Here is a 24,712-nt window from a genome sequence, read left to right as displayed (position 1 = left end):
TTGGCGCCGTTCTTGTGCAGAGGGCTGACGGACTTGAAAGGGTTATTAGTTACGCCAGCCGATCGCTATACAAAGCAGAAGCAAATTATTCCACAACAGAAAAGGAGTGCCTCGCCATCATCTGGGCTACGTCGAAATTTCGCCCCTACCTCTACGGCAGGCCCTTCAAAGTTGTGAGCGACCACCACGCCTTGTGTTGGCTAGCCACCTTGAAGGACCCTTCAGGTCGCCTCGCACGATGGAGCCTCAGACTTCAAGAGTATGACAATACTGTCATTTACAAGTCTGGCAAAAAACACTCCGACGCTGACTGTCTCTCTCGTGCGCCTGTCGACCAACCGCTACCCGACGACTCGGATGACGACTACTTCTTGGGAACGATAACTACCGACGACTTTGCTGAACGACAGCGGGCCGACCCGGAACTTAAAGCCCTAATAGAATACCTCGAAGGCAGGACCGCCGAAGTCCCGAAGGTATTCAAGCGCGCACTTGCGTCGTTCTTTCTACGAAACGGTCTTCTACAAAAGAAAAACTTTTCACCGCTTCGAGCTAAGTACCTCCTTGTGGTGCCTTCAGCTCTGCGACCAGAACTCCTGCAGGCCCTGCACGACGATCCGACGGCAGGGCACCTCGGTGTTTGCCGCACGCTCGCGAGGATACAAGAAAGGTACTACTGGCCACGTCTTACCACCGACGTCACTCGTTATGTGAGGACATGCCGGGACTGTCAGCGACGCAAGACACCGCCGACAAGGCCAGCGGGACTTCTGCAGCCAATTGATCCACCTTGCCGACCTTTCCAGCAGATTGGTATGGACCTACTGGGGCCGTGTCCGACGTCGGCTTTCAGAAACAAGTGGATCGTGGTAGCTACCGACTACCTCACCCGCTACGCCGAGACAAAAGCCCTGCCAAAAGGCAGTGCATCCGAGGTAGCTAAGTTCTTCGTCGAAAATATCGTCCTACGTCACGGCGCCCCGGAGGTCCTTATCACCGACAGAGGAATGGCATTCACTGCCGACTTAACTCAAGCGATCTTGGCGTACAGCCAAAAAAACCACCGCCGGACGACAGCGTAGCACCCACAGACCAACGGCCTCACCGAGCGGCTTAACAAGACGATCGCCGACATGCTGTCAATTTACGTCGATGTCGAACACAAGACGTGGGACGCCATTCTTCCGTATGTGACTTTCGCATACAACACGGCGATGCAGGAGACGACGCAGATATCTTCATACAAATTGGTCTACGGAAGGAGCCCGGCAAACGATGCTCGATGCCATGTTACCCAACGTCACCGACGAAGAAAACCTCGATGTGAGCGAGTACCTTCAACGCGCCGAAGAAGCCAACTTGCGCGTCTTCGTATCAAGAATCAACAGACGACCGACAGCCACCGTTACAACCTTCGACGACGCTTCGTGGATTACCAGCCCGGTGAACGTGTTTGGGTGTGGACGCCGATACGCCGACGTCGACTAAGTGAAAAGCTTCTGCGACGGTACTTCGGACCGTACAAGGTGGTTCGACATCTCGGCCCACTTGATTACGAGGTTGTCCCTGACGGCATCACGAACTCTCAACGACGCCGATCGTGACCTGAAGTCGTCCATGTCGCGCGCCTCAAGCCGTTTCATGCACGTTAACAAACTGAAACAGTATTTTTTTGTATTATTGTTGTATTGTAATTTATTCATTGTACTTTCTTGCATTATTATTGTACCTTCATCTTTAGTTAAAGCATCGGGACGATGCCTTTTTTCAGAGGGGGGCAATGCCACGTTCCATTTCACAAGTTTTTGTTATCGTTCCGAAACACCACACGATTCTCGGCGCAAACCGCGCCTGCAGGTTTCGAGAGGGTTCCGGACTGTAGTAGATCATTTCGATAAGATCACGCCCACTGTGCGAACGGTAAAGATTGTTCTGGAACCTACGCCACCGCCAGCGATAACGCTAGAACATTCGACGGCAAGGGTATAAATGCTGACGCGCTTCGCCGCTTGTCAGTTGTTGATCGAAGGCCGACGCTGCGTTCGCCGCTATCAGTCCGAGACTGCTATCTGTGCAAGACTGCTGCTTTAATTAGACTTTCCCTTTACCGGGCACAGGTTCGCCCAAATAAACAGTTAAATCCCAACACGAAGTTTTCTGTCTTTGGCCACGTCACGACTCCGTGACAATATCTTCGAACTTTCTCCTCCGTAGTCATATTGTTGTTAGTTTGTGTAGTATGTAAATGTTCTCTCTCGTAAGCTGATTTATTGTTTTTATGTATGTTTTTAGTTGTATCAAATGTTGATGTATTTTGTTAGTTGTATTGAAGTGTTGTACTAGATCCCGTGTGCTGCAATATCACTAGAGTAAAGCTTATTTTGTTTTCTCACGTCTCTGATCTCTTCACTGTCTCTGCTTGCGTACGGAACGAACTAACCTGCTGTCATTTCCGTCGCCGACTTCGCGCTGGCGACGCTAGAGTGGCAGCTTGTAACAGGGAGTAATATTTTTGCCCAATCCACGCCTTTTGTATGCCCTACCACATGGGTGTTTTTGTTACTCCCATTTCGAGGGCGTAAAAACTTGTACAGACGGGAGTGATATACACTCTAAAAAAGAGCGAGTAAAAAGGGTGTCATTTTGTCCCACAACTATAATCGTCATCTATATTGCGTTCCATCCTTGTGCTATCGCCCCACGCCCGGTACATTCCGGTCACGATCGACATGCTCATTATCAGGGTTGCATTGCATTCTCGATAGGAAAGTGGCCTGCGCAGAGTTTTCAAGAAAGGAAGCGCACGCAAGCTTGATGACGATTATTGTAGTGGGACAAAAAGACACCCTTTTTACTCAATATTTTTAGAGCTTAGAGGGCAAGCCAAAAACTCCCATTTGCGGTTTTTTTGTTTACAGTGTATGACCGAGCAGCGGCGCCACCGCGTCTTCCCTACACCTGCACCGAAAGAGCATGCATGTGTTCGAGTAAAAGGAAATTACTTCCAGAGGGGACGGCAGCACGCCCACACCCCGAAAAAGTTTTGACTGTTTCAAATTCGGCAGTTGACGTGCAAACAGCAAGAAGCGCGGTTGTCGGTGTCGTAAGGCTCGCGTAGGCGACGAGCATGGAGTACCCGCGCAACGCTTTGAAGTGGCTGCAATACTGGGCACCCTCGTCGTCTACTAAGCTGGCGAGATTTTCAGCGGCACCGATAACTCCCCTACGTGTAACAAGAGCTAGCCTGGTCCGTATGGAGCTTGTTATTCTGTTTTTTCTTCAAGTGGCAGTTTATTATAGGCAGCTTTTTAATAAGTGTAGTTGTGTGCGCTGCGACGCACTTAGACGTTCAGAAGTGCGAGCAAGATCCCCTCGTAATTATTCTTTATTTCTTTTTGATTTTTATCTTGTTATTATTTTATTAACATTCCATGTTGTGCTTACTTGTACCTGTTGTATTGTTCTTTTCAAGCTTAGTTTGCTTTGTTGTTGTTTTCTTCGCGTATTAGTGTCTTTCCTCTGTTATTTTTCGTAATCTCCTGACATTGCCCTTGCTTTAATTAAATGCTTGTTTGTGTTTAGGGAAATGTCCGTGTCTGCTCTTTGAGTGCGTCAGTCAGACCTATACATCACCACACGTGCAACCCCGCACGGGTCGACGACTTGCTAATAAATTTTAGATGTGCAACTTCGAGGTCTTTCGGGCGTCGTAGGCCAAAGCGTAAAGTGGAAGCCTGCGAGTCTTCCGCAGGTGGATTTTTGGGTCGGCGGGCCTCACCTGAAGTGTCTGACACCCTCCTTCGTCTGAAGAGGGGCAAAACGAAAACCGTAGTAGTAAATATATACAGCCCTTTCAAAGTTATACACGAGGACTTTGATGAACTGATTACAGATGTGGTCGGAATCGCAGGGGCGATAGATATACTTTTGGTATTGGGTGACTTTAACGCACCAAGCACCACCTAGGGTTATTCGAGAGATTTCCCCAAAGAAACGCACCTTGAACATGCCCTATCAAAACAAGGATTCAACCTAATTACTCTACCCACCACACCCACGAGCATAGATAATGGCGTAAGTCGAGACACGTTCTCATATCTGGCATTCACACGTATTATTAGTGACACCAACAGGACAAACCTGGAAGAGAATCTCAGCAGCGATCACTATATATTCAGCATTTCCAACTCAACTCGAGATCTGCGTAGGGTCATGGAATACGTGGTGATCACTGACTGGGAAAGGTACCGCCGACGCAATCTTCCACCCGACTCTGTGCTGTAGCCAATTGGAGAACAGTCGGAGTACATAATCTCAGTTTAGAAATAAACATCTAAACGCAAAACAATAACAGCAGAGACGCCAGCAGAGGACAGGTACTTGCGCCACTTGTGGAAGAGCAGGCGCCATTTGTTGAAACAGAGGAATAACCAGCGACTCAACCGTAATCTTCTCCGCAATGTCGCCACTTTAGGAAGAAAGGCGAATCAATGCACTAACAAAATTGCAACTGAAGGATGGATCCAGTTCTGCAATTCACTACAGGACACTCGGAGCACTGCGAAATTTTGGGCCATCCTAAGGAACATGCTTTACACGGAAAAATCAAAACCGGCCATCAGCAGAACACAACAAATTTTCATTAGTTTTCGCGTACGGAGGAGGAGTTAATACAGGTATTTAGGGCAGATACAAAGGAAAGAGTACCTACAGTTGCAGTATTCAAATGCAACAGACTCGTACATAAAAAACGAGACGCTCTACGCTCCAATTACCAAGAAAGAGGTATTTGCGGCTACCCAAGAAGCCAAGAGAAATTCTTCTCCTGGTGCAGATCAAATCACAAATGCAATGAAAGCAACCTGAGCGTCAAGGTCATAAAGGCACTGCCAAATCATTTTAATGAAAACTATTGCCTCAAAGGGAAGATACCTGATGAATGCAAAGTAGCCGAAATCATTACGATAACGAAATCCGTGAAGAAGCTATCCCTGCAGGCAGTCAGACCCATATATTTGGCGTCGTGTATACGGAAGCTTTTTGAAAGGGTTAATAAGAATCGGCTCCAAAACGTTATAAAGAACAACGACCGTTTTCCAGCCACTATGCTGGATTTCCGCGATGGCCTCTACACTCAAGACGCGTTCCTCCTATTAAGATAGGAAGTTATGAGCTTTGTACCGATGGGAGGAGAACATCTAATACCAGCCCTTGATTTAAAAGAAGCACTCGAGAGTATCGCATAAGGCCATCCTGTCAGTACTAAACAAAATCGGATGTTGGACAAACGCTTACAATTATATAAAGGTTTTCCTCACAGAGAGGCGGGCTTCAATAGGCGTAGCGCAAGTCACGCGGACGCTTTTGTGATGCCAAACAAAAGTACCCCTCAAAACGTCATCCTCTTTGTCCTGCTCTTTAATATCACCATGTTAGAACTCTGGATGTTAGAACTCTGGCGAACTCTAGATGAAGTGCCGCAGCTAGGATACACACTCAATTCGGAATATATCACCCTATGGGCAACGCGTGGATCTCTGGCTACCAAAGAGCAGGCACTTCCAGAGGCTGCAACAGAAGTTGCAAACTTTGCCAGGGCCAGTGGGCTCAGCTGTGCCCCAGAAAAATCTGAAATCATCAAGGTACATAAATAAAAATACAAAAGTAGTGCACACTATTACATACACATTGAAGGTGTCAAAGTACGTAAGGTAACCGTCACACGTATTTTGGGTTTCAGGGTTCAGAGTAACAGACGAGCGAACCATACAATAAGCTATAAAATCAGCCACAAAGGTAGTTTTCATTTCATTTCATTTTATTTTAGTCAAGGCAAAGTCATTACACTTTGCCTTGGGGGACGCGACGAAAGGCTTAATAAAGTTACACGAATTATCTAGAGAATAACACACCACAAATATAGAATGAAGGAAGAAGGCACAATTACATTAGTACAGGCATCGCACTGTGTAAGGGTACGTACAGTCTACATTTCCACGCGTTAAACAAATCAGAAGAAACCATCGAGGTTATAATCAAGTCTGCCTACAAGGTGGCCCTAGGGCTACCAGTAGGTGCACCGACTCAAAAGCTATTGAACCTCGGTATATCTAACACATACCCTGAACTAAAGACAGTGGTACAGACTGCGCGGAGAAATTGACTAAGTCAGACGAAAGCGGGGAGAGAGATACTCGCTAAGGTGGGCTTTCCGCCATATCCCGAGAACCTTGACAAGGTTCTTGCAAAAATCACGCATCCCGTCTCCAGCAAGACCACGATCTCGCCATTGCCCAAGAACATGGACATCAAACAGATTGCGCGGAGAGCAGAAAGTGCAGTGGCTCCAAAAATCCTTGAAAAATAAATCAAGCATTTTGTATGTTAACGCTTTGAGGTTTATTTGGAATGATCAGTTTCATCGGTACTTAGCAACGTTAACAGCATCGTGGCATGTGCATCACTCTACACGTCCTCGATCACCAAGGCGGAATGCTTTGCCGTTGGCCTAGAAGTCAAAGTGCAAATACAGAGAGATGAACAGCAGGCAATTTTTATCTCCCACTCGTAGAAAGCGTGTGGTTTCTTTTTAAGAAGCCGCATTCCGATAAAAATAAAAAAAACTCTTTGGCGGGATAATGAAGAGTGAATACAGGCTGATCTCGTGCCCAGGACACGCAGGCCTGGATGGAATTGAAAGTTCCGATGCTTTCGCTCGTGGGCTCACGAACCGAGAAGTGCCTCGATAGCACTTTCAATCCTTTAAAACACTCCAGGAGGAAGCTAACAAGAAAAATAATGACCAAACCAAAATAGCTCCTCGCGAAATTCTTACTAACCAGCAAGGCATGCGACAAAAATACAGCCTCCCCCACGAATCTTGAGAAAGGCAGGACGCGATTCACTCCTGCATAATTACAACGGGAGTCTTTCCAAACCTTCCAAAATTACCAAACATTTTTCCAATGCTGTATGGATGTATTTCTGTGAAGTGGCCGCTCGCCATCACTCTACCGCATGTCGTGGAGATGCCTAAATCGACCAAAAAATTTAGATACCTATTTAGGTCAGTACAAACTTTCTAATACTTTCGAGCAATTGGAGGCACAGCTTGCCAGCTCTGACAAAGAAAAGCAGCTTGCGCTTCTGCGTCATGTCAGGCAGGCGGTAGCAGCCAGTGCAGCTTGGACTTGGGTTCTCTCCTATCGAGCTCAAGACCTCTTTCCCAAACATTCGCGAATAAGCTTTTTCAATCCTTCTTTCTTCAATGCAACCTTGTGAAGGGAACAGAGCACGCAACGGTGATAACAAAATAAGCCAGACCTTAAACAGGTGCAGCACCGCGTTTGTCTAATTTGCGCCTTTCTTCGTCCTTGTCTTTAACTGCGCTGTGCCCTTCGCTATGTTCTACCAACACGCTCAAGTGAAAAAGCTGGGTACGGCACTTCCACGAATAGTTCTGCCGAAGTCAGGTATAACTAATGCTACGTTGGGAAGTATTTTTTAGCAGATTTTGTTGCAAGCAATGCCCGTATGCAAAAACAACAGACACATTGAAATTCTTTATTAGAGCACCTAATTAAAATAAAGGCGCACAAAAAAGACGGAGACAAAGAAGAGAACCACACACAGCGCTGCACTCACAACTGAAAGTTTAATCCGAGCAACAAGAATTTAAAAAGTAATAGCCGCGCATGACAAGTGAGGTACAACGAGATTAAGTGATACGCTCATCAATAAAAGTGAACTCTTTTTTGTGCAATGTAACCGAGGTCTGGCTTACGCAAGCATCACGTGACTTGTTAATATGATAGGCTTCAGACACCTCACGGGTGAATTGATCGTGGTGCTTAAAAATAATAACAGTGTTAGACAGAAGAGGTGTGCACCCACACGTGGCACAATGCGAAGCTAAATGGGAAGGCGTGCCGTTATGCAAAGAGAGATAGTGCTCCCGCAGCCTTTTATTGATACAGCGGCCCGTCTGTCCCACATAATGAAGGCCACAAGATAAAAGAATGCGGTACATCACCCCCACAGCACAAGGCACATACTTATATCTATGGTTTACGGCACATTTCTTTACATCTGGCTTGTCCTTCTTGTCTTGCTGATTGGACACCAAAGCACATATCTTTCCCAATTTATTGGGTGCCCCAAAAACCACATCAACTCCGTAGCGGGAACCAACATTTTTTAACCCATGTGCCAGTTTATGCATATAAGGAATTACTGCGAACTTCATTTTTTCCCGATTGAATTTCCTAGCTGCACGTCCTTTTAAACCACCAATTAACTTATCGCAAACAGCCACAATTATGTTAGGGGGGAACCCTGCTTCCTCTAGTCTTGCAACTTGCTTAGCAAAACCAGAGCCCAACATATGCCTGCACGATTTTTCTAGAGCGGATTTAAGGCAGGTGAAAGCGATGCCCCTCTTTACCACCTTTGAGTGGGCTGATCCAAAATTAAGAATTGGTTTCACTGATCGTGGCTCAAAACACCAGCAAATATGGGAACTCTGAAACCAAAGTTTAAGATCAAGAAATTGTAGACAGTCAGATTCTGGAACCTCCGATGTGAAGGACAGACCCATTCCTTCTGTCCTGAACACCTTCAACACATCGGAAACATTATTCGGGAACGTGGCATCCTTTACAACAACTAAAAAATCGTCCACATATCGCAAAATACGCATCACAGTTCCGCTTAGGATTGTGTCTACAATGCGATCTATTTTGGCTAAAAAAATTTCACAAAGGACAGGTGCAACGCACGAACCTATACAGACTCCTGATCGCTGGATTAGGGTCTGCCCTCGCCAACCACGATCAATTCACCCGTGAATTTTTAAGCACCACGATCAATTCACCCGTGAGGTGTCTGAAGCCTATCATATTAACAAGTCACGTGATGCTTGCGTAAGCCAGACCTCGGTTACATTGCCCAAAAAAGAGTTCACTTTTATTGATGAGCGTATCACTTAATCTCGTTGTACCTCACTTGTCATGCGCGGTCGGATTAAACTTTCAGTTGTGAGTGCAGCGCTGTGTGTGGTTCTCTTCTTTGTCTCCGTCTTTTTTGTGCGCCGCTTTTCTTTAAATATGAATACACAACAACTCGCCCAACTTTCTATTCTGTTACACCTAATTAAAGTTTTGAAATGCGCACTCTGTCGTGGAACATCATATGTTAAAAAGTATGATAGCAGCAAGTACCTGATCTCAAAGCAAGATTTTGAATAAAAAGTTCACAGCATCTTCACAGAGTGATTCATGACGAGTGGTGCAAAGAGTCTGTCGATCTGTCTATCCGTCTGTCTGTCTGTTTGTCTGTCTGTCCACCCATTCGTCAAAACAACTGTCTGCCTGTCAGCTTGTCTGTCTGTCTGTCTGTCTGTCTGTCTGTCTGTTTGTCTGCCTGTCTGTCACTTATAAGAAATTGTCAAATATACGAAAACTACCAACGCCATTTCCTGATATTATTTCTAAGTTCTCACTTTAGAACGAATACACACAACGCCATCTAACGAGCTCTTCATGAGCTAAATGTGGCTACATACTACTACTACTACTACTACTACTTCTACTACTACTACTACTACTACTACTACTACTTCTTCTGCTACTACTATGAAGGAAGGAACAAACCATGCCCTCAGAAGCTTCGCCCTTAAAAATAATAATAACACAGCCCACTGCTATGGCACTGCGGTAAAGTGCTTGCTTGCTTGGCAGAACGCGTGGGATCAAATTCACCAACAACAAGGCTTTTTCTTCGCACTGTGTACCCTAGATTCCATTCGACGCCAGCCCTGGCACCGAAAGCTATGCAGAAAAATTGGTTGCTGTTGTTGTTGTGAGTTCATAATAGCTTACGCTGTAAAACAAAGTAGAGAGTGCGATGCCGGTTGCATATGATAGCAATTCTTTTGATGCTGCTAAGCAAGTATTCTTACTTTATCAGATGCATTATACGCACCAATAATACTAGGTAAACCAACTAATCGCAGTGATTTCGTTGGCTCAGCGATGCAATGCACAACGTTGAAAAGTAAATTAGCATGAAACATACATACCTGAAAAGTTGAGGAACGGGGTCCAACCAGTGAAAGAACCCATGCACCAGCCGCATATTCAGCCATACGTAAGAAGAATGGAGGCCTGGTTGGTGCAAAATAGAGGCGAGACATCACGTATGTACACAAAGCACAGACGATCATAACGAATGTTGCACTCAATGCTACGTTTGTAGTTTTCGCTTTGAAATAGCTAAAACATGTGGTTAACTTTATGACTTCAAAGAATGAACTTGCGACTTGCCAATAAATCCTATTATGACTCACAACTTCATCATTAATTTAGAAACCTATTTTCCTCTCAACTTTACACATTTAGGTGGACAGTCAACGATTTGGTTGATTTCAGGTAAACTCCAGATAAACTCCAGATAAACTCCATCGAGCAGGAACCGGACGTCCGTGGTGGTACGCAAGCATGACCTTTGCGATTCCTAGCTCAATAGCTCGATGCAGGAGAAAAAAAAAGGCTGCTTGGTAACCTATTGTTGAACAGCCGGTGGTTTGCAAAAGACAGGATTGTGAAAAGAGAGACAAGCGGCGTGGGACTTCCTCATGAACAAATAAATTCCTTAAGTTGTGCCAGCAACGGCGCCTGGTAAGAGCTCACCACCAAGCTGGACCTCTGCATCTCATGAAGAACAGTGAATGCTCATCTAAAGCTGCCGATGAAGCTCCTCGTAGCTCTGGCACAGCGTTTTGACTTTGGCCACTGTGCCAGGATTTTTGACAAGCAGCATCATTGTCAATACCTTTCATGACCTGCCACATTTTGTCAGACTCAGATATGGTTCCGTTCGCTTTCTTACACTGGTCGAGGACATCTTCAATATAAGTGGTGAACGACTCACCAGCCTGCTAACAGCGTTCGCGTAAGCGCTGTTCACTTTGCAGCTAACGAATGGCAGGGAGGCCCAAAACGTTGATGACGAAGCTCTTGAAATCGCACCAAGTATACAAATCGGATGCGTGGGTTTTTGTACCATAAACTCGCCACTCCAGCAAGATATAATACTGAGTTGGTCAATTGTCGCCGTCGTCCCATTTGATGGGTACACGCATGCCTTTATATAGTGCGAGCCAGTCCGCTACGTGGGTACCATCAACGCCAGTGACGATGGGTGGATCGCGGATGCGTGCGACACAACAAAGAGTGGGTGGTAGCGGGGGGATGCACTTGCTGAAAAGCGTCTTGGGGCAAGATAAATGGCACGGTACGAAATCGAAGCTCCACGGGCATTGAATGGGAGCACCGCACTCTCCACCAATTTGTTACGATGTTTATTAGCCGGCACTCAGCGACAACATGCAATGTCGACAGTAATGACCAGGCACGGATTATAGCACGAGCAGTGTTGTTGCAGAGATGACGCACAAGAGGGCACTCGAAAATGATACCCATTTCAAAGTTCCGTTGCTTCACTGCACTCCATTATTTTTACTTAGCCTCTCAAGGGGCTAATCGAGGTAACTTTAGTTTAAGTAAGTAAGAAATCCGGGAGCATGAATTTCAGTCTCCTGTGTTCGGATGCCGTTTCCGGGTTCAAGGAATTCAAAAATATTACTCTTGCCTATTAAGCCAAAAAATTAAAACTGATGCACCGTAGAAAGAAGTTAATATTGAACGGCAGCACTTTCTGGGCTCCTGTGGCTATTCTAACGCTGCATTGTTTAGAAGCGATATCTAACAGAAGTTTGCGGCTTCGTATAGCGCCATACTTCCAAGTACCCACAGAGTTTCGAAGCATAGTATGAACCTTGTGACATATATTGGCCTTCATTTGTAATGGGGAAACATTTTTTATTGTAATCACGTTCTGAAAGTTTTTATCACTTTCAAGCTTATGTAGACCTTCGTTGGAGCATCGTTCACGTAATGTGAGCGCCTGCAGTTTTGAGTGGCTGCTACGAGAAAAAGTGAACTCAAGAACGACAAAACTTGCCGCATTATTGACCGCGCTACGCACTTGTTTTTTTAACATATTCTTTGCAAACATGTCTAGCACAATCATTTTCAACAATCAACATCCGCACTATGGCCGTGTTACGGCAGCTGGCCGAGTTGGTTGCATTAGCTGCATTGCAACTTGTAATGAATTCAATTCATGCGACGGAGTCACATTATATTGTACTCGAAGATGTAAGGGTTCACGAAGGTAATGCTATTTCGATCTCTCTTGTCTACTTCGATTTGTCACAAGCGTTTCTTAAGGTCCATCTATAAAAAGTATTTTGCGTTGTGAAGTCAATCCTGGGTGTCGTCTATTCTGAGAAGAAAGACACGTCCTTCTTCGCGATTTTGATATGTTCAGGTGCTATCAGTTGACGCTGAAGTGTACTGTTCCGTTCTTCTCCACAAACACCACAAGAAGCGCCCACAAACTCCAGGATGGCTGCATAATGGCGTCTTGTAGCATTTCGTCAGCTTATTTTTTACACCATGTTGTTTCTACGGGCTCTGAGAAAGTGATCTCGCACTTTCATGTGTTATGATGCAATATTTTATGACTGGTGTTTGCCGAATTTTCGACAAAGACGAAAAGCATCGTCGAAATACAGAAGCAGCTAGAGCTTTGAGATCGTCTTGCTTGCTGTTGAGAAGAATCGAGTTGCGGTTCAAACCTGGTTGAGTAGGCTGGGGTGTTAGAGTCAGATTGGCAGATTTGCTGACAGTAAAAGCGCTGGAGGCTTCCGAACGTTCTTTGATGTGAACGATCATCATGTCTTTCCTCACGTGCTTGTACTCAATACAGACTTCGTGAGCATCACTACTACTTTCCTTCTATGCAGCTCAGTCATTAGTCTTCAATGCAAACATCTAGGTTGACCACCAGGTGCTTGTGGCCTTCAACAACACTTCGAAGACTTCTGGTTTTAGAGTGCTGACGGAAATGATGACGCTGGAGCGAGATGAATTGGTGACTTCTTAATTGTGCACATTCAAGCCGTGGTTCCATCACCGTGCGCGTGGTGGTGGTGCTTCTTCTGTGGATAGTATATTGACTTTGTTCTCAGATTGATGACTGCCCCAATGAGGCAAAAGCAGTACATACCAAGGTTGACGTCTCTCGAGCAATGATGTACTGCGAAGATTGCGGGATAAATCAAGCTGTTAATTGTGATTGTGACTGTGCGCATTCCCACCACAACTGTGAGCGTTGTGGTGGTCCTTGTTACCACAGGGCCCCGGAAATGTAGTCCGCCATGTCGCGACGCCGTTCACCTAGCTGCGGAGGCGTAGCGTCGAGAGTGAGAGGAAACTGCGTAGCACCATGTGTCAGTACTTGCAGTGGCGTTAAGTGTTGCCGGCGGCCTCGCAGTGTTAGCAGAGCGGGTGGTTTTGGGGGGCGCGCTACACGTCGCTCTTCTTTGGAGCGTTGCGCTGGCCGACAGGATAGCACTAGGGTGTCAGTGGTGGTGGTGGCTGCATTAGGCGGTGGTGCTGCAGCCGTTCGGCGCCTTCGCATTAGCGCAGAGGGAGAGCATTACAACGCGCTGCAGCCGCGTAGCTGATGGCTTGTGGTTCAGACTTGACTGCCTCAAGTGCTTCCAGAACTTGCTTCGCTTCCAAGCACATGATGTCGGTGATCGCCTACCGCTTAGGATCATAAGAAAAAGGGCACGACGCACGTGCAAAACGATGGAATAAAGCGATGGCGCTTGAGGCCCCTATGGTGTGCATACCCTCAACGTCCATATACGGGATTGGTTGGAAGAAAACTTGTGGCGCGTGACCTGAGCCGTGGTGGCGAATTTCAGAGCAAAAAAATAGCGCTGACTTGTGGGGCTTTGAGCAACGATGATCAAGGAAGTCAGCGTCGCTATAGTTACAGAAGTACTAACCGCCCGGTTATGGAGACTGTCGGCGTGAGAGGCCCGGGGAGTGGCCGTCAACATCGGTATACCCGATTAAAGATTCCCAGTCTTGCCTCACCTCTTCACCGCATTTCTCAGTTGGCCGACAGCTCTTTCACTTTGTACCAGGCAGACACAAGGCAGTCATCGGGGTGCACCGTCATCGATTGGGTCTGACAGCATGAAACTATGGTCAATGAGGAGTTAAGCTTCAACTGGCTAGGCAGAAGACGACGAAGACGACAAAGTCAATGGAGATGAATACAGGTGATTCGTTTGGCAGAAGCAACCGATGAACTAGAAGAGCCGTCGACCTGGTAAAGGCACGGAGTCGAGGCCGTGAACTGTAAGAATATTTTTATACAAAGATTATATATTGCCTATATTTTGGTTAGGGCTAGAGACGGACGTACGCTGGATTACAGACGGTGTTTGTAGAGGTTTTATTATTCGACTAATTTTTAGTGTTCGCAAGTACTTGTTTTTTCTTATTTTTTCGATCGTGTTTTTCTTGCCACTACTATCTGCTATCCGCGTCTCTCTCAATTTTATTCTTTGAAAGTAATCCCATTATATAGAAATACACTGAGGCTACAAAGATGGCAACAATTCCAGCAGCTCTTCTTAAACGGTTCTTGAGATACTTTTGCGAAGGTCGCAGGAATGCAGCGCTTGAACCTTTCCGTAGATCGTGTGGGAATGCATAGATTGTACTGGCTGCTACGCAATTCCAGCGCTTTTTGAATCGTCCAGGCCACCAAGACAATTTTCGTGACCGTCTTTGTCTGGTTCCATACAAGACTAGCAAACAGGCATTGGTAACGCGACACATCAAGAAGCAACACCTTTGGAATTATTAAATGCGAAGCATTTCTTAGCGAACTTCAGCGACTTTGAGCGTATGTATCTATCTAGCCGCCTTCGACTTTTAGCTCTCCTGGCTGTTTCAATAATGATATCAATACCAAACTTGGTATGGTACACCATGACTGCATGAATAACATACTTGGCTAGCCATACCATGAAAATCATGAAATGTTTCTCATGAATATCGAGATTTATGTTTCATGGTTCTGCAGCTCATGCAGTCGTTTTGTTCACATGGCATGTTGTAAAACTGGTATGGTATGACATGATTGCATGACGAACACTAGCGAAAGACCCTAACATGAAAATCATGACATGCGTGTCATGTAACAATATGACTACAAGCTAAGCTCATTACGCGCTCGTGGCCGTTTCGCTAGCGTCACATATACCAAATTTGGTATTACAGTACGTGAATAGATGACAAAGGTATGCTACTGGTGCAAACATGATAATCATGAGATTCATGTCATGTGAGAACATGAGTCCATGTCACAGTCAAGGCGCCAATACATTTCGTCATGACGTGGTGTGCGTGCTCGCCGGCGTTCATTTCTTCGCGTCACGCCGGCATTTCCACGCCAGGCGCTGGTCCTGCCATATACTCGCAGGCGCGCACCGTGCTGCGGTGCTTTGACGCATGTGCAGAAGGAGAGACGCAGTGTTTTCTTGGTAACGCATTGGCATATATTAATGTTTTTCTATGGCACGTGCGCGAATTGCAGCATGTTGCAATTCACGCGGGCTGCCGTCGCGCCGCACCTATGGATGCTGGTCGCGCCGGGCGTCAGACTCTGGAGTGCTCGCGTTCTGCTAACGCAGCGTCACTGTGCCCAGCGTGCGCGTGCGTGAACGCTAGAGTGGAGTATATTGGGCCCTTCATGATGCACACGCGGCCGTTTTGCTAGCTCCCCATATACCAAGTTTGGTGTTACGTGACGTCAATGGATGACAAAATAACGACTGGTGCATACATGATAATACTGACACGCGTGTCATGTAACAACATGGCAACATACCACCCTCATAGCGTGCTCGCGGCCATTTCGCTAGCTCCACATATACTAAATTTGGTATCACGTTACGGGAATAGATGGCGAAGGTAAACGACACGTCTAAACATGATAATCGTGACAATGAAGTCATGTACGGCATAATTTACCTCCACCTTGTAACGTATTGCTGATTTTGAAGTGACATATCCAAATTTCTTATTCATGCTTTGCATATAATCGATTCCCACTGTACGTGGGATCTGCCAGTTTATATTCTCTCATACTATGTGAACAATTTTCTGGTCAATATTACCATTATGTTAATGAAATGTTCTTACATGAACACTTTATTTAGGTAAGCATTGCTCCGAAATATTGCTATGAAGTTTCAAAAGGTTTGCTGTTCTCACCATGGCGCTGGAGCATCGCTGAAACATGGGACACATTCACAGCGGCTTGTAGATTTAGCAGGTACTTGTTGGTTCCGCAGTAGTCATGAGCTTCACCGAAGGTCATAGGTTCACCAACAAAAACTGTGAACCGCTGCTCGTCGTGACCACGGTCTTCCCCTAGAGGACGTTATGACAAGCTTTGCTTTAAGCTATTCAGTTTAAAAAACACAAGCCTACTATGAACATGCCTATTCTGTTTATTACTGCATGCCTTTTACAGTAAGGGAGAGCGAGAGAAAGATGATTGCTTGCGCATCAATAGACGGTATTAGTTTGGCGCCCACAGCAGCTATGCAGACGTAGTTTTTCAGTGGTGCGTACGTACAGCTGTTGTGGAGACACAGTCAAGTCTTTGTGCAACTCCACGGATTAGCAGCCAACTTCGTGTGTCAGGTTGACTCTTGGTTATCATGTCTTACGCTCATCTAGCCTATAGGCCCACTGCCACGATAACCAAATAAAACAGTTTTTATGATTTACATTTCCTGAGAGCTCGGTATAGCTCGAGTGCTAATGTACAGGCACAGGCAACAATAATGATTTAAAATGTCAGAGAGGCTCCCGCTGTGTAGTGCAGTGCACTGGTGAAAATATTTTGCCCTAATATACAAAGTCTCTTTAGCTAGCAAGTATCGAACAAATTGTGGCATCATCTGAGAACGAGGAAAAAAATTACTTGCCCATCGTTAGACTCTGCAAACAAGCATCAGTCTATAGTGAATTCCGAGTGGTGTTAATAACCAATTTCTGTACCGTGTCATGCGAACACGACGAGACAAATAAGAGGCATGCTGTAAAGGAGGGCTCGGCAATCTTTGATCACCTGTGGGCTTTCAAGAGTTCACCTGAATTAATGTACATAAATCTCTATGGCATTTCGCTGTCGTATAAACGCAACCACTGGGAACACAATCTCAGCTTCGACTTTCTAGTCAGCAGCCCAACTTCGTTCCTATTTTGCAGGTGCAACGACTCTCAAGACTGAAGATGCTTAGCTTAAAAAAAACTAGTTGGTAGGACAGCTATATGTGATGATTCTCTTCATGTGGCGATATTTTTTCTAATTGGTGCCGTTGATGCTATTCATTAACCTCTTCTAACACATACTAGCGAAAGAATTTCGAACTGCACGTGTCATTGAACGATCACAAGTTCGTTTCGATCAAAGAAAGTTGTCTTTTTGTCCACTTTCCTATCTTACCAATAATTTCATACAAATGTCATCCCCTGTGCTAAATTTCTCCTAATTTGCTGTTTGTTGAATTGAGAGCTTTTTTCATGAATAACACATATTCTTAAGTTTTCCTGTTCTCACTCATTCAAAGTGAGTAAGATTTTAAGAACTCTCGTGGGGCGTCAAAGAAAAAATGATGAAAGTGTAATAATTATGACCACCCTTATCTTTTGCATGGACGGCGGTGTCAAAAGTTTTTCTTTCACTTAAAAAAACAACTAAATGCCAATGCATTAAAAGTGATATTCGAATAATTTTGGAAGCATGCATTGCAGAATCACACCTTATTATGAAATGATTATTTATTTACTTACATACCAGTCAAGAACTTTACCTTGAAACTTTTAGAGAGTTTTACCTTAAACTTTTACCTTGAATAGGGCAATTCCAGCATTACAAACGTTTCGTTTTAATATAGCGAAGTTGTCAAACGCAATTTTTCGCAAATATTGTGCTTTTCAAGTCCAAGTATGCAATTCTCAGCGAGCCCCGCCTCGGTGGTCTAGTGGCTAAGGTACTCGGCTGCTGACCCTCAGGTCGCGGGATCGAATCCCGGCTGTGGCGGCTGCATTTCCGACGGAGGCGGAAATGTTGCAGGCCCGTGTACTCAGATTTGGGTGCATGTTAAAGTACCCCAGGTGGTCAAAATTTCCCGAGCCCTCCACTACGGCGTATCTCATAATCATATGGTGGTTTTGGGACGTTAAACCCCACAAATCAATCAATCAATCAATTCTCAGCGATAGCAACAAATGTTTCCTAAACAGGGCTGGGTAGAACAGGAGTGAATGCCTCACATTTCTTTAACTCTCTATTTTTTTATGTGTTCTCTGAAAGATTTGTGAAGTATTGATGTTTTCAAGTAAATTGGGAATTTTTTTCGCTATTCGTGCGAAGTGTCCGCCACCGTCCCTAATTATTCACTTGCACTCAAGCACTTTATTATAACGTTTTGTGAAGATAACGCGTATACTGTCCGTCCTTGGGAGTTCACGCCTGACGAAGGCACTTGAAAATTATCTCCTTCAAGTTACTACATGAAATGTGTATCTAAATGCTCACTGCGTCTGAGGAAATGGAAAACCTCAAATTGCTCGTTTCATGACCATTCCTCTGCTGTACTACAGCGTAAAACACTGACGATGGAATAACCAACTAAAGTAATATATTATGCCTTAACTAAGGAAGAAGGCCGCTCTGGCAAATTAGATCATATACCAAGGAAGCGGACAGTTTTTTTATATTACTTTATGGCTTTAAGGTAAAATAAGTGTTATTTTTACCAACTAGAAAGTTGCCCCTTGTAGCTTCTCATTTACACGTAAGCACCAACACCACCAGGATACAAAGGTACTCTTCGTTTACTCTTATCCTTAACTCTTTACCTTCTAGGCCTCTGAAAATTTTGTGTAAGCATGAAATAAATATCATTGGGGAGTTCATATCTACATTTTTACAGTCACCTTTATTGGTAATCTGTCGCTATCTATAAGGAGCACTAAGGTGGCGGTTGAAGCTTTGTAGATTTCTTGGAAGATGTTTCTATACTTTTCGTCGACGCCATAAATCTGCAATTTTTGCATGACTGCTGATATCTCTACTTAATCAAATGCTTTCTCATAATCTATGAAAGCAATGTATAGAGTTGTTGGGTTGATTCTGAGGATTGCTCTTTCACCTCATTGATAGTTTGAATGCGGGTGATTTTTCAGTAGCCTGTTCAAATATCTGCTCGTTCCTTTATTTAAGTGAATTCTAATGTTGTCTTAGGTCTGTTAGCAACTACCTTTTTAAATAGCTTCTATACAACGGAGAGCAAGCTGATCGGCCTGTAATTCTTCAAGTCCTTGTCTCCTTTCTTATGAACAAAGATGACGTTAGCATTTCTGAAAGATTGTGGTAACTTCCCTGTCAGGAGACACTTCGTAAACAGGGTGGCTAGATTTTCCAACACAATCTGTCCTCGATCTTTCAGTGGATCTTAGGTCGCCTGATCTTCCCGAGCAGCTTTGCCTCTGCATTTCATCCAAGGCATTGCTGACTTCCGTAATTACTGGTGCAATGTCATTGGCGTTCCTGCTAGTTCTTAGGTTATGGTCATGCTTGCCCCGGCTACTGTAGTGATCTCTGTAAACTAAGCATTATAATAACTGTCCTATCTATATTGGTAATTACTTTGCCTCCCTTGTCCCTCAGTGCGTTCATCTGGTTTTCGCCAATCCCAAGTTTTTTTTTCACCGCTTTGATGCAGCCTCCGTTCTTTAGAGAAAGCTCAATTCTCTCTGTGTTACACCTTTTTACATCGAATATTTTGCGTTTAAAATCAACTCTGAAGCACTGCACGTTCTATTCAGTGGGTTGTGTTTGACGCTTGCACGCTTTGATGTGCTTGAATAGGTATTCCGTATCCTGGGACAGCTTGCTAGTCTGCTGTCTAACTACCGTGCCTTCATCTTTCATTGCACACTCCGTAATAATACTCGTCACATGATCATTCATTGCGTCAACGATAAGGACAGTTACATCAAAATTTAATTACCTGGTAACGCAATGGACGAAGTGCAATTCATGATTACTTAATTAGACAGAAAAAGCAGAAAGGTAATTCTGGCTTCAAACAATCTGCAGAAAACAAATTTAACTTACAACAACCTCGAAAGAAAACAGTGATTCCAATTAGGTAGAAGTGCACTTGAAGCTGTAAAATAGTAAGACTACATAGAATGGATAGTCAACGCGAAGCCGAATTTTGAGACTAAAGTAGCTACAAGAATCATATTGGGGTGGAGCACATTCCGCAAGCATTCTCAAATCATGATAGGTAGATTGCATGTATCCCCAAAGAAGAAGGCGCTGCCGCAGTGGTGTAGAGGCTAAGATGCTCAGCTGCTGACCCACAGGTTGCGGGATCAAGTCCTGGCTGTGGTAGCTGCATTTTAGATGGAGGCGAAAATCATGAAGGCCTGTGTGCTCAGACGTGGGTGCAGGTTGAAGAACTCCAGGTTGCCGCAATCTCTGGAGTCCTCCACTACGGCGTCTCTCTTAGCCATATGGTGGTTTTGGGACGTTAAACCTCACATATAAAATTAAGCAAGAGGAAGGTACAGAACAACTGCATTTTGCACTTTCTACAGAGCAGAAACCTGGAGGCTCACAAAGAGGGTTCAGCTTCATTTGACCATGACACATCATGCTATGGAAAGGAAAATCATATGTGTAACCTTAAAAGACAAGAAGAGAGCAGACTGGAATAGGAAACAAACCGGGGTAGGGTATATCATAATGTAAATCAAGAAGAAATGAACATGGTCCGGGAACGAAGCGCGTAGGCAGGATAACCGCTTGTTATTGAGAGTAACTGTTTGAATTCCCAGGAAAGGCAAGTGAGTGAGGGGGGAGAGAAAGATAGGTGAACAGATAAGATTAGGAAGAATACGGGTGTAAAGGGACAGCAGCAAGCACAAGATAGGTATTTGCCCTGCAATGGGCGTAGTCATGCTGATGATAATGGTGATGACAAAGAGCATTACCGCAACAAAAAGGACGCATTCTATCTGCGGCGGTCGCAATTGAAGGAGGCGAAATGAAAAAAAAAGCCTATCCAAAATGCGACGTCAGTGCTTGTTAAGGAACACCAATTGGACAAAACTTTCGGGGCCCTGCACTAGGCATTTCTCATAATCACGTCGTATTTTTCGGTAGTACAACCTCACAATTGTATTTAACAATAGGCATTAACATGATGCCACTGATGTAGTCACCACGATGGAGCAACCATATCCATATTCTCTGTTAATTCAACTAAAGAGAGCTCAGAAAAGCGTCGGTGAATAATGTAGCGTGTTTCATAGCAATGCCGTGGACATCAATGCCTATGATGCTAATGAGAAAGCCATCTTCTGGTTAGAAGGCAAATAGAAAGCGTTGCCTCCTTCCCCTCTTACAACAAGTGTTTTAGTGCCAATAATACGTGTCAAATTCTTTCAGCTGCGACTTATAATGCACTATTTGGAAATGCGTCAAACTTTCAAGGCGTAATTACAAAGCGCTTTTGTTACATGCCTGAATTAACAACAAAGAGATGTGCTTTTCTTCCCTATGGTAATTATTCAATTCATCAGCCTGTACCTAAAATATAAGTGTTCTCTTACCAGTGAGCGCCCATTCTAGCGTAAAAAGGAACCAAATTTTAGGCCCGAATTGAATGCACTGTTTCTTTCTGGTAACACTCGTTTCCAGCAAAGAAAAAAAATACTCATCATGTAGGTCCTGGAACGCGGTACGTAGAACGACCGTGGAAAATGGCAGTGTCTCTGAAAAAGTGATGCTATGTGGCAATAAGAAACGCAATTAAGGTAATTGAGCTTAGTTGTCTACTCGGTAGACCTCCACTATCGAGCCCACTGCGTTTCAAGCCCTTCATAGAAACACACCTTGCGTGACGCGCTTCTAAAGTTTGCACGTACAATTTTTTACCTGGCACCTGAAGGGCATGTTTGTACATCGTATATTTAGGCGATGCTGAGAGTATTCTAATTGTGTGTGAAAAACAAAATCACCGCAGTTTGCTCGCAGGTGCCTGCCTTAAGCATGCTGGCCTGGCAGCTTGACGTAGCATAGATTTGCAGTGCTTAAAAAGTACGTATATCTAGATTCAGAGAGCGCAGATGCTAGCATGGAAGAAAACTTCTGCAATTTTTTATGATGTGTAGGGGTGGTAGTTTAACCTATGTACTTCTCGCTTGTTTTTTTTTTGTCCAGACACGAAATTTCAACGCATGTGTAACTGGTTCCTTTTGTAGGTGTTGTGGGAGTCGCGTCCACGGCTAAACAATATCAACACGTGCTGCGCAGTGGGTGCGCATGTGGCCTACATATGGACTGCCAAACCGGCAGCATATACGCTGAGAGGTGGTTCGCCGACTTACTGGCAGTAAGCGTAGTACGTGCGTGCCGTGTCTACCCACCGCGGTGATCACAAGAGCGGAAGATTTCAGGTTGTGGAGTGCAATGTGCGCGTAATATCTTCCAGTTCTTCATGAAAAAACGAAATCAACAATATTTTTTCAAGTTCCTACAGCAGCGGCTGCCTCCTGTCTTGGGCCAGACGGCACAACCCTACATTATATAACGTGTGATGTGCTACATGTCGTTGCCACACCTCCAGTGTTCATCAAAATATACCTGATCCTTGGCAGGAACAGCACAGCACGCTGGCCAGGATATAAAGCCATGTCTCCAGAAAATGCATGGTCCTGCGATGAGGATAAGCAATGAATTAAGAAAGCAGTACGTTTAAGCAATACATCAAAATGTGTGCTGTGATTAACATTATCAGTAAGTGGGAATGCGTGTCATGGTTCCTCCTTCAATACAGACGCACGCCCGCACACACACACACACACACGCACACGCACACGCACACACACGCGCGCGCGTGCGCACGCACGAAATTTAGAGCAAAACGTCAACAACTCTACGAGGTATATTGCTCAAAGCACTGGCGTTCACCAACGCCGGTGTCAGTTGCTTGCCTGTTAATACTCTTGTTTTACGAATAGGCATTTTGAACGCACTCGTGTCGTGAAGTTTTACCGTAAAAAGGTGTATACTGGCTACGAGAAACCAAACACCATTCGGTATTGTTGTCACAAGTGAGCTGCATTGACAGTGCTATCAGTTACATCATTTTCAGCATTGTACGAAAGCACGCGCGCCAGCAGATGCAATGTGAGTGACGTCGTCCGACCCATCGCAGCTGCGGCGCTGAGCACGTGCGTAGCATAAATTTCTACTGAGTGCTTCCACATGGGTAAGTTATGGATAATTCTACGAGAGCGCCGACAGTAAAAACGCGAGAGAGCTCTAAGCCGGATTGATGGTGAAGTCGCGGCCCACAAACAGGTGCGAAGGCCGAGTGCCGGCAGCAACTTTGAATTGATAATCCGTAAACCTCCAAGGCCACCTTAAATCGCGAACGGGAACGCAAGTACCAATAGCGGGTGGCCCTGCAAACTACGCCACCGTTGTCAAACGCTTGCAACGGACAAGTTGTGTTGTGGGCACAAGGGCATCAACGTGATAATTGCGGGATCTCGTTCGGCCTGGCGAATACTCACTTTCTGCATGAGTTTCACCAGCGACTATTTAGCTTCGGCTGCGATGTCTGTGATTTGAGAACAACCACTATGATTAACTAATTGCGAAACGCACTTAGCCGCTCATTACAATTCTCTAAAACCGTGATCATGCGGGGCACATTGTGTGGCATGTCGAAACAACACTGTGATAAAACCAAGTCTAATTTGTGGCTACCCTTATTCAGGAGCCCAAACACGCAACCAATAATTGTAAAAAGCTTTAGTGCAGCGTCGGGTTGAACCTACTGCAGTTGTTTTCAGCTTTCGATGGGTAACCATGCAGTTGTACGGATTGCTTGGGCGTTAATTTTTAGTACATATAGTGATGAATATAGGTGAGTCATGGTTTTATTTCTAACTTGACACGGCCTCACAACGAAAGGGAAGAAAGCCTACTATGGTAGTTGGGCACCTGGGCCCGGATTCACAAAACTCATTTACGAAAACATTTTTGCGCAAGAAAAATTTTCTTGCGTAAGTCGATTCACGAAACGAAAAAACGTCGTAAGAGGCAATAGTTCTCACATCGGCCGCTGCAAACAAAGCGCGCTGTGACTGCCCGGGAACATGTCAGCGATGGTGATGCAGTTGCTATATTTGCTTACGTCACCGAAAAGTGCTCGTAAGTGGATTCACGAAGCGAAATTGTGCGTAAAAACAGCATGGCTGAGAAAAAATCCCAAGAGTGGTCCAGACCACTCTTAGGAACAATGTGGCTACTTAGAACCTGCTGCCACAGCGGTATACTTTGGTGCCCTGGCTGGTTTTGAGTTAATTCACGCCCATCAAGGGCTGCCTGATGACTGCTGGTGCGTTTTTATTTCTTTCGGCGCTTTGAGCTTCGCGTGTTGTTTCCCTTGTACGCAGTGGATGGTGTTGACAACCACCATCGTCCAATAAGTTCGGAGTCGCAGTAATTGAAGAATTCTATTGGGCGTCAATGGCATAAAACTACGCATGTAAAGATTTGTGGTTGGATGAAAACGAATGTGATACGTGAATGGTCGGCGCATTCGAACGCGGCAATGCATAGGGTCAACCTTATTTGTTATGTTGTTGTGTTGCGCCCCATCTCATCCAATTAAAAGTGC

The 24,712-nt window shown here is 45.0% G+C and overlaps 1 protein-coding gene across 5 annotated transcripts in view; it reads right to left on the bottom strand.

Moving 5' to 3' along the window:
- Positions 1-24,712, bottom strand: part of LOC119160896 (uncharacterized) — a 493,888-nt gene that overhangs the window by 425,140 nt on the left and 44,036 nt on the right. For 2 of the 5 annotated variants that reach the window (XM_037413166.2, XM_037413167.2), the window contains exons 2-4: positions 22,666-22,736; positions 16,206-16,364; positions 10,079-10,163 (exon numbers count right to left, since the gene is read on the bottom strand). In XM_037413166.2, the coding sequence (XP_037269063.1) occupies positions 10,079-10,163; positions 16,206-16,364; positions 22,666-22,732 (311 nt within the window). In that variant the 5' untranslated portion in view covers positions 22,733-22,736. Of the gene's footprint in view, positions 1-10,078; positions 10,164-16,205; positions 16,365-22,665; positions 22,737-24,712 lie in introns of those variants that run through there. The other 3 variants (XM_075880528.1, XM_075880530.1, XM_075880529.1) reach the window with 2 other exon arrangements.

The sequence above is a fragment of the Rhipicephalus microplus genome, chromosome X (genome assembly GCF_043290135.1).
Source record: "Rhipicephalus microplus isolate Deutch F79 chromosome X, USDA_Rmic, whole genome shotgun sequence".
In the NCBI taxonomy this organism is placed as follows: Eukaryota; Metazoa; Arthropoda; class Arachnida; order Ixodida; family Ixodidae; genus Rhipicephalus; species Rhipicephalus microplus.
Note: the sequence above shows the minus strand (reverse complement) of the source record. Positions and strands in the feature narration are given on the sequence as shown.